Below are 10000 nucleotides of genomic sequence, written 5' to 3'. Positions count from 1 at the left end.
AAAGTGAGCAAAACAAGGACAAAAGACGACTTGCGTATAAATTTGGCCTTGCGCACGGTATTGGTTGTCAACCGCTTACCGACAATACCCGAAGTTTATCTGTTGTTTCTTTGTTACAAAGTATTTATCTGGAATAATACCGAAAATAAAAGCTTGTCTATTATGTCTGCTGTTTATTTTGATACTTTCCTTGTGTTGATTTTGCTTTGTTAGCGGACAGCACAAAGACAAAGTTGGTGGAATCCGAAAATTTTTCGTTGGACGTGTTACATTTTGATCCAAAACATCGCACTTTTAATTTCCTTTCTATTGTTTGTATCGCTTTAACCTTTCTATTGTTCGTTTGGTTCGCAGCAGCTATCGTTTGAAAAAATGGTAAAAAAGAAAGGTTTAAAGCGTTTTTTAAAAGGTTTCGAGGGTTTAAAATTTGTACTTTGCGTGAGAGAATTAGTCACGTATTGAGTAAAAATTGTCACGTGCTAGGCAACCAAACTTGTTTAGTGAAGCAGAACGAGCCAGTTGTTTTGTTTGCGCACATTTCACGGCTAGTGGAATTTTAACGTGTATTTTCGGTTACGTACAAAAGAAATATCTTAAAGGAACGATTAAAGTGAAGGAAACCTAGTGTTTTACAAAGGATTCAAACCGAACGAACCAAACCACAGATCAAACGATAAATTTATTTTTGGCGTAATGGTTAAAAATTTAGTGCAAAAACTAGTCGCGTAACGCTAGTTCTGGTTCTACAAATCTAAAATTACTCATTGTCTGTGGATGAACGGTATTATCCAACTAATGTGTACGTAAATTTTCAAGCCTCTTTGGCCATATTGAGAAAAAGAAAATATTCACACTAACATCTCAATCCCGTTCACTGCAACTGTTTTTCTCGCTGATTTGAAGTGCGGGTTGTTTTGTTATGTTCTTAATTGAAAACAGAAAGATATTTTGAAGCTTTCTCTTTACCAGCTAAATGCACATGAAATGTACTTTCCATCTCCGTTTTCAGATTATTACAGTTTCCCAATTGTAGTCTTAAAATCAAGCGCTTAATTTAGCAGCCTTGAACACCAATCCCTTTTTTAACCGGGCCGGGTGTCAAGCGACACGCGCCTAATGCTAACAAATGTGGACTTCACAAAGTACACGTAAATCTCGCTAAGCGGGGACGTTCTCTAGAACGCGTTCCTGCAGATGAGAACATGTTCTAGAGAACAGGTTAAAGAGAACTTGTTTGTTCCATATCCGTTCTGCCCCCATTCCATATCTGTTCTGTTGCTGTTTCATTTCTCGTTCAAGTTTCGTTCTGATCGCGTTCTCCATGTTAGGTTAATTCTGAGCGGTACTGTAAGTCAAGAGCGAAGATATGACATGATGTCACATTCACTACAAGGGTGTTCTAGCGAGGATATAACACCATGTCACATTCACCACAAGGGTGTTCTAGCGAGGATATAACACCATGTCACATTCACCACAAGGGTGTTCTAGCGAGGATATGACACCATGTCACATTCACCACAAGGGTGTTCTAGGGAGGATATGGCACGATGTCACATTCACCACAAGGGTGTTCTAGCGAGGATATAACACCATGTCACATTCACCACAAGGGTGTTCTAGCGAGGATATAACACCATGTCACATTCACCACAAGGGTGTTCTAGGGAGGATATGGCACGATGTCACATTCACCACAAGGGTGTTCTAGCGAGGATATAACACCATGTCACATTCACCACAAGGGTGTTCTAGCAAGGATATAACACCATGTCACATTCACAACAAGGGTGTTCTAGCGAGGATATGACCCCCATGTCACTTTCACCACAAGGGTGTTCTAGTGAGGATATAACACCATATCACGTTCACCACAAGGGTATTTTGCTACTTGATGAGATTCATGCAGAGCTTTATTTGCAGGCAGCTACATGTAAACCAGCTGATTCGAACTTGTGGGGTGGTGACAAGCAGTACAGGCATTCTTCCACAGCTCAGCATGGTCAAGTATGATTGTCAAAAGTGTTCATTTATCCTTGGTCCATTCTTTCAATCTCCCAATCAAGAAGTGAAGCCGGGGTCATGCCCAGAGTGTCAGTCGCGGGGTCCATTTGAAGTCAACATGGAGCAGGTAGGTGATAATTCCTTGCTTCTATCAGATTTGCGATAAACCAAATTTACCTTGTGTCACTTTTGTGGTTCTGCCGAAGCCTTGATTAACTTTCCCATCCTTGACTATTCTCCAATGAATTGCTCCTTTGAAAACAGTTATTGGTAGTACGGTCCACGGTACCTGTTGATGTTGCTGTCCTTTCTGAGTGTATGGGTGGGTGGGTATAGCAGGTTCACATCAGCTGAATAGCTGCCAAAACTTCAACCTGTTCAAACAAAATTAATAAGTAACAAACGAAAAACAAACAAACACCCTCAAAAGAAAATTGAAGGAGGAGAATGAAGGAAGACGGGCATTATAACGTTTAGGCCTAAAAAACAATGATTTGTGTTATTTGTGACTATAATAATTATTGAGCGGTTTTTATGTAATGTGATCTTTTGAAACATGCAGGCATAGTTCACGACATAGATCAATATTACAAAGGCAGTGCTTTCACCTTAGTTATATGAAGATCCTGAATGTTATATGCACACAGAGTTGATTCCTGACCTCCTTCATTGAAATGCACTGCTCAACAAATTCAGTCTTACAGGCCAAAATTGTACGATCGAGTTACTGAACATAAAAGTGCATCATATTTTTCCCTCACTGTAGACAATTTATCAGAACTTCCAAAAAATCAAAATTCAAGAGAGTCCAAGCAAAGTTGCAGCCGGCAGACTTCCACGGTACAAAGATGTCATTTTGAATGGTGATCTGGTAGACAGTTGCAAACCTGGGGATGAAATAGTAAGTTATCAGTAAGACGAAGTTGAAGTTTATGAACAAGTATAGTGAAAAAAATTGTTTTTCGTTTTTCCTACTAGCAGAAATCTTTTGAAGAGCACTGGCCATAAGAATTCTGTCTTGGCACTGCTTACTGACAGTTTCCCTCAAGGACCATTGGAAAACAAAAATTGGAACAAATTGTCAATGAAATTTACCAACTGGCAGGAGGCAGAGCGGTTGCCTATTTCCTAGCAATAGCTTCGAAATTGAACCCCAAACACTTAGCCACACCACCTGGCTCATTTTAAAGAGGGTTTAGGCAAAGGAAAGCAAAGTGAGCGCATAAACCAGACCTCCCTGTAAAAAACATGGGTGGGTCGGTAAGTCACACACAAGTTGCTGGGGCTTGCACAGGCATAGCTTATCCCGTTTTCAAGTAGCTAAGCAACTGAGAGCATTGCTACTCCCCCTAAACGGGATTCGTGTCCAAGGCAAGGTTACCCCAGCAATATTTTGGCATTTACCCATTTATACACCAGAGCGAAGAGAGACAATGCGAAGCAAAGTTTCTTGTCCTAGGAAACAGCATGCTGATAGGGCTACACTTGGAACCAGCAAGCTTGGTGTAAGGAGTCTGGTGTGCTAATAAAGCTTCACCACTTTGCATTCACTAACTAACCTGAAATTTTGCTCTCATTAATCACAATGTACATATATTTTTTTTAAGGAACTGACAGGCATTTACAGAATAAATTATGACACAAGCCTGAACCGTGCCAATGGATTTCCTGTATTTGCTACAGTAATTGAAGCCAATTACATCACCAAACAAGATGACAAAATGGCTGTGACGAGTTTGACAGATGAGGACATCAAGGCAATCATTGATTTGTCAAAAGATGAGAAAATTGCAGAAAAGGTATTTCAAGGTTTAGCTGCAGCTTGTTTCCTCCATCAGCTGCATGTTTTCAGTTTGAATTTTTCCTGATAACAGTATTACAGGGTGTGACAAAAAAGGCTGTCCTATAGCCTGGGGCTACAATGTTCAGGCTAGCGCTCTCTCATCGTGGGTTGACTGATGGGCAAGCATCTTGTAGGGGCAAGCAAACATCAAAGCCGAATGAATTGCCAAGAAAATCGTAACCGGAGAAATTACCAAAATGTGGGTACTCTTTGGAGACCGAAGTGACATTTGAATCAGGTTTATTGATTGATCTCGTAAACTGTAAATGAACATTAAAGGACTGGCATTATGAAGACAGTTGTATACAATTTAATAAAATAGTGTTACAAAGCATTTAAATATTCTGCTTACTTTTAAGCCAATTTTTGTTAACTCAAATACTCGTACTGTAGTTATTCGGTTATAAGCTTCTTGACTAATTTTCGTAAAGTTATTTGTTAACTCTACACATTCGCTGTACATACTAGGAGCCTATAACAAGCTCGAATTGAATCGAGTATATATAAAGTTATCTCCTTTGGGAGCCACCACTGAATGAAAAAGTCAATGAACTACAGCAACATGCTCTCAGTTTCTTTATGTTTATTTCTTGACATCTTAAGAATTTTTATTAATATTAATTAGGTTTTGAGAACTCCAAACACAGATGTATCCATGGATAAGCCTTACCCTTGATTTTTGGCTTCAATTTTGTGAAAAAAAGTGCGGCTAAAAGGCGAAAGTGAAAATAAGTGCACAAGTCCATTCTTCATACAGTTAAGAATTTTTGTAGCAAGGGTTGTCATCAATGATATCTAAGAAATTGGGTGCTGTTTTTATGCAGATCATCAACAGTATAGCACCATCCATTTACAGCCATGAAGACATCAAGAGGGGAATTGCCCTGGCAATGTTTGGTGGTGTTGCTAAAGACCCAGGTTTGGTCTTCTTTTTTTTTTGTAGTACTACATTCCTGTTTTGTTCTTGATCCACACTGTTGCTTTTTTGAGGAGTTAGCGGCTTCCTAAATTAATACTGTTGCATCAAACTGATAATAGCATGCATGCAATATTATTATATTAAAAATACAACTACTACTATTACTAGTTATAATTTTTCGTAATATATTAATATAACAACAATATTGACACAGCTAGTAATGAAACAGGAGCATTTTATGGGGTAAATAAAATTAATGTGCAGAAGTGGTGTTTTGACAAGGGGAAGTACAGTGCAGACCAGAAATATGCGTCCTACGCAGACGCAAAACGCACGCGCGTTTTTTGCGCACACGCGTTTTTAAATGCGCGTTTCCAAACGCGCATTTGATGCGCGTTTTTTCTTTTGTTATGCAAACTCGTATCGTAGATGTGATGTTCATTGTTCCACGAAACAATAGACAGACGATAAAATGAATATTTAATTTCTGCGATCAACTTACCAGAACATTTAAATTGAAGAGCGGTGTCAACTGACCATTGTGAGTTTTCGAAACGAACCTACAAAGTTAAGATCGATGCACAGTTCATCGTCGGCCCGTGCGTCCGTGACTTCGCCATGGCCAATGTTAATAATCAAGCGATGGAATACATTCAAGTTTCATGTTCAACACGCTCATTATAACACTAACTCCGAAAAAAAGTTGCATAATTTGCAAAACAGGCAAGTTACGTGCAAAACAAGAACCGAGACGACAATGACACGTGTGCGCCCGGAATTATTTTTTTTTATTAACAGGGTCGCACAAAACAAAAATTTAACATACTTTGCCTTTGGATTCTCTGTTATTTCACTCACGATAAGCGAACTAATGCTTGAAATTCACTTGGAAAGCATGCAACAAACTGAACTTCGACCGAAATGTTTTATTATCACTGGCGGCAGATCGAAAGTGTCGCCGATTGTCTCACGTAAAAAGCAGCTCAGATCATGTCACGCAACACGTGCGAATTTAAAATTCGACTTCTGAAGCTGGATATAATGGTTGACAAAATGAAATTATTGGACTACAAAAATCCGAAAATAGCAGCTAACCTTGAAATTTAAGGAACTCAATCATTTCTCCGTTGTGAGAAATGGGAATGTTCAATTTCCCTGTGAAATACGCCGTTCGCATGGGGTCCTGGCGTTCGTAATTTGCATAAACATCCGATTTTTTTCTGCGTCCAATTGAAAGGAAAACGAGTGACGCACTCTGGATACATCTCTGACTTAGTTTTAAATTCTTTCGACATTCACTGAATGAAAAATAATAAAACTCTGTTTTGTAAAACCATCAATTTGAACAAACAATATTTTGCATTCATGAGTAACTGAAAGAAAATAAAACAGCCGGCAACTGAAAGTCGCATGTATCTTTGAATGAATTCGGCTTTTTTTGTTACACAGGGTTTCACTCCGTATGCTTCCAGCCAACCCCGCGTTAATTCTCCTCCGTAAAGCTTACAATGTAACTAAAGAAAGAAATTGGTGCAGAAGATATCTTAAAGGGGAGATTTTTCAACTCCGAGCGCATTCCAGCTTCAATTCGCAAAAGGACACAATGCCGAGACGCCTTTTGAATGTCACGCACGCATTACAAAAATTATTACAAAAATTATTTTGAAATATACGAGAAAGTACCGGTATTACAGATGGCGTAAGTAAGTTTTGTTTGCGAATGAATATACTCCTTATTTCGTTGATTTTACTGCATTTCACTGCGCTGTTCGTCCAAGTCTTGCTCTTAGCGATATTTGTTATTGATCGACTAACTTTACTGACCGTCGATTTCTGTTGGCAAAACCGATGTCTTTCAAATTGAAAATAGTCCTGTTTTACGTTTTAATCACAGGAAAATATTTATTCCCCTCATTATGTCATTTGTTGATGCAGCGAGAAGTGAAAGTAATTTTCAAATGTCTGAAATTAAATATGAAGCGGAAGCGAGTGCATTGTTGACTCGAATTTCACTTGGAAGCACGCGTTATTTGAAATTTTGTCAAAGACTTCACTGTTGACATAGCCATTGTCTTGCGCTGAAACTAACAATAAAACTTAAACAATGAAAAGACAATGGGCCAACTCATACATACTAATTATCTTTGATGAATGCGCGTTTTTGATGCGCGTGTTACAAACGCAGACGCGTGTGCGCAATTTTCGTATGCTCGTTTCGCACGCGTTTTTTGGGACGCATATTTCTGGTCTGCACTGTAATAAGTGTTGAAGGGTTCAGATAATGGAAAAGAGAGTTAAACCCTTTGGACAGAGTTCTGCAGATATCTTGGGGTAGGGGTGAAAGTTGTCAAGAACCAAGGGTGAGTTGCCGAGAAGGATGGAAAGCCTAGGATAAGGCAAAAAACAAGTGGAGTTAAAACAGTTGCATGCTCTATGTTCTGGACAGCCTAGTTAAAAGCATGCTGTGCAAGAAACAGGTTCTTGGATGACAGTTAGTTAGGAGAGGTGCCCTGCTAAGAGATGTCTCTTCTTTTGCGTTCGCTGGGCTGACAGGTACGGGAAAAGAGACCCCTGCTGTGGGTGGAAACTCACTGTGTTTAGCACCCACGGTGGTTACTTTGCGACCGAATCCTCACGTGATACTTCATGTTGTGTGAAAAAGTTAAAATTATATTCAATCTGTTTTGCAAACAGTAGGAAAACAGCAAGAGCTAGAAAGACCCCTTCCAAGTGCATGTGATTGATGTGCAAATGGCATAGGTGTCCAATTTGCAACCCCAAATTGAATACCTGTAATTGGACACCCACGTGATTGCGTGCCAATTGCATAACAGATAGGCGTGCACAGAACCAATCAGATTAGAGATTGTTGTAATAGTTGCGATAATAATAATGATGATTTGTAACATGTTTATAAAATATTTTTAGGTGGAAAGCATAAACTGCGTGGTGACATAAACATCTTGCTGTGTGGTGACCCAGGAACAGCAAAATCTCAATTTCTTAAGTATGTCGAAAAGGCAGCTCAAAGGGCTGTTTTCACTACTGGCCAAGGAGCTTCCGCGGTAGGATTGACAGCATACGTGCAGAGACACCCAGTCACCAAGGAATGGACATTGGAAGCTGGGGCACTTGTCCTGGCGGACAAAGGCGTCTGTTTGATTGATGAGTTTGATAAAGTAAGTTGATGCATTTATGAATGACAACTTTTACTCAAGTCAATGTGACTTTTGGCAAGGGTTCAGAACTGTCGCATTTTAGATCAAAATCCTGCTTCAACAACAGGACTACCAATAATATTGAAAGACTTCATTCAAACCAAACAACTCCATTGGGAAAGTGAAGAATGTAAATTTTCATTTCTATGGAAATTCATCAGGGAGTAAAGAACAATTCTTTGGAGGCTAAAAGAATTTCTTTGAAGGAGGCTAGGAAAAATAATTATTGATTAATTGATTGATTAATTAATTAATTAATTAATTAATAGTATTCAGTGTTCACATGATACGAAAAGGCTACACTATCACTTGGTAACTTCATGTATCACCTCTCTTTTTTTGTTTGGTTAAGTGGCTATAATAATCTGAACTCTGGTAATTTGTTCATGAAAAGGCAAGCAAAAGTCTGTTTCATAAAAAAGGAGTTTTTTTTACATAAATAATCACTCTTTATTGAAAAACTTGTTAAGATTTTGTATTAATACAAAAATTTGACTCTGTCTTGCATGTCCATTGATTGCCTGTTTCTGAAATGTATTGTACTTAAGCAATAGCGGACTTTTTCAATGTTTTCATAGCCTCATCTAAACATGAGGGAAGTTGGGAGAATTTGAGTTGAGAATTCTCCCAACTCCCCAAGTGTTTAGATGAGGCTATGTAAACATGGAAAAAGTCCTCTATTGCTTTCACAAAATAATTATTTCTCAAAAGTAAGTCAACAAATGAAGGTAAATGCTGTCTTTTTTAATTTCTTGATTGGAACAGATTTTCTTGATCCACTGCTCATGTTTCCTACCAGCTAATCAAAATGCATGTCTGACGACACACAACCAATCAAAATTCGTCTGATGCCACAGCCATGTTTACATACTCTCATCTAAACACAGCTATTGACCAATGAGAGTGCACATACTATCCTAATTATTTTATAAAAACTAATAGTCTTACTTGTTCCAAGATGAATGACGCTGATCGAACAAGCATCCATGAAGCCATGGAACAACAGAGCATCTCTATTTCCAAAGCAGGCATTGTTACCTCCTTGCAGGTCAGTACAGAGCTAATTTGATAAGGTCAACTGCTGAAATAATATGTACGTGTTCACTGAGGTGGAGGGCCGAACAGGAAAATATTTGGCCAAAAGTCATGGTGTATGGGCAGAGTGCAGCGAGGTCTGTGTGCCATTTGGGCGCTTTGCACTATTCAAGAGCACTCAGAATATGAAGTTTGGACAAAATAAATAACAAAAGTATACACAGAAAATTTGTCTAATATGTTGTTTGCATTTGCTTTTCTGACTGTAAATACCTTGGCTTTTTAAGAGTCTCAAATCGCGTGGAGCAGTACATGCTCCCATACGGCTTTTTCTGGCGCGAGGGGGAGGGAGACTTGATAAATAAATGCATGTGTTTGAATTGCGGGTAAAAAACAAAAGAGAATCACTTCACTCTTTCGTTGATATAAGTGCTGCTTAAAAGTGGATTTAACACCAGCAAACAGTTCTGGCTATGGTTGGGAGAAAGTCACACAGTTCTGCTTGCCTCACGTTTGAACAACTTTGTGGACATTGAGCAAAATCTGTTTCTGACCTGTTTATGTTGACTGATGCAGTGTGCTACACATGTACATGTAATGCCCTTTTCCCAACTCTTTTCCCACCTTGCTGACAAGTCTTTATAACTGGTTTTCCATTATGTTTAGCAATGTAAGTAGTACTTTACTCGGATGAAATTAAAGTACACCAGTCTGGACAACGCATGAAGCTATTTCCCTCTTGTACCCTCTGACACTCAATGATGTAATTATTAATCCAGTATTTTCCATACCAAGTACATTAGTTTTATCCAACAACTTTTCATTAACATTTCTTTGTTCACTTTTGCCTCTAGGCGCGATGCAGCATCCTAGCTGCTGCAAATCCAATTGGTGGACGTTATGACCCTTCCCTGACTTTTGCTGAAAATGTATGTATGCTAAGTGGTAAAAGAAACTTGCAGTTAGAAAATGTGACAGTGT

General features: G+C 38.8%; 1 protein-coding gene across 1 annotated transcript in view; it reads left to right on the top strand.

The window, feature by feature from the left end:
* The window catches only part of LOC138057381 (DNA replication licensing factor mcm2-like), a 35806-nt gene that overhangs the window by 15444 nt on the left and 10362 nt on the right, over positions 1–10000 (top strand). Inside the window, exons 8-14 of the mRNA XM_068903414.1 lie at positions 1924–2131; positions 2771–2905; positions 3612–3803; positions 4672–4765; positions 7695–7945; positions 8943–9032; positions 9874–9948. Of these exons, the coding sequence (XP_068759515.1) occupies positions 1924–2131; positions 2771–2905; positions 3612–3803; positions 4672–4765; positions 7695–7945; positions 8943–9032; positions 9874–9948 (1045 nt within the window). The remainder of the gene's footprint in view (positions 1–1923; positions 2132–2770; positions 2906–3611; positions 3804–4671; positions 4766–7694; positions 7946–8942; positions 9033–9873; positions 9949–10000) is intronic.

This window comes from Montipora capricornis, chromosome 7, assembly GCF_036669925.1.
Source record: "Montipora capricornis isolate CH-2021 chromosome 7, ASM3666992v2, whole genome shotgun sequence".
NCBI classification, from domain to species: Eukaryota; Metazoa; Cnidaria; class Anthozoa; order Scleractinia; family Acroporidae; genus Montipora; species Montipora capricornis.
The sequence above is the reverse complement of the archived record's forward strand: the minus strand, read 5'-3'. Positions and strand labels throughout refer to the sequence as shown.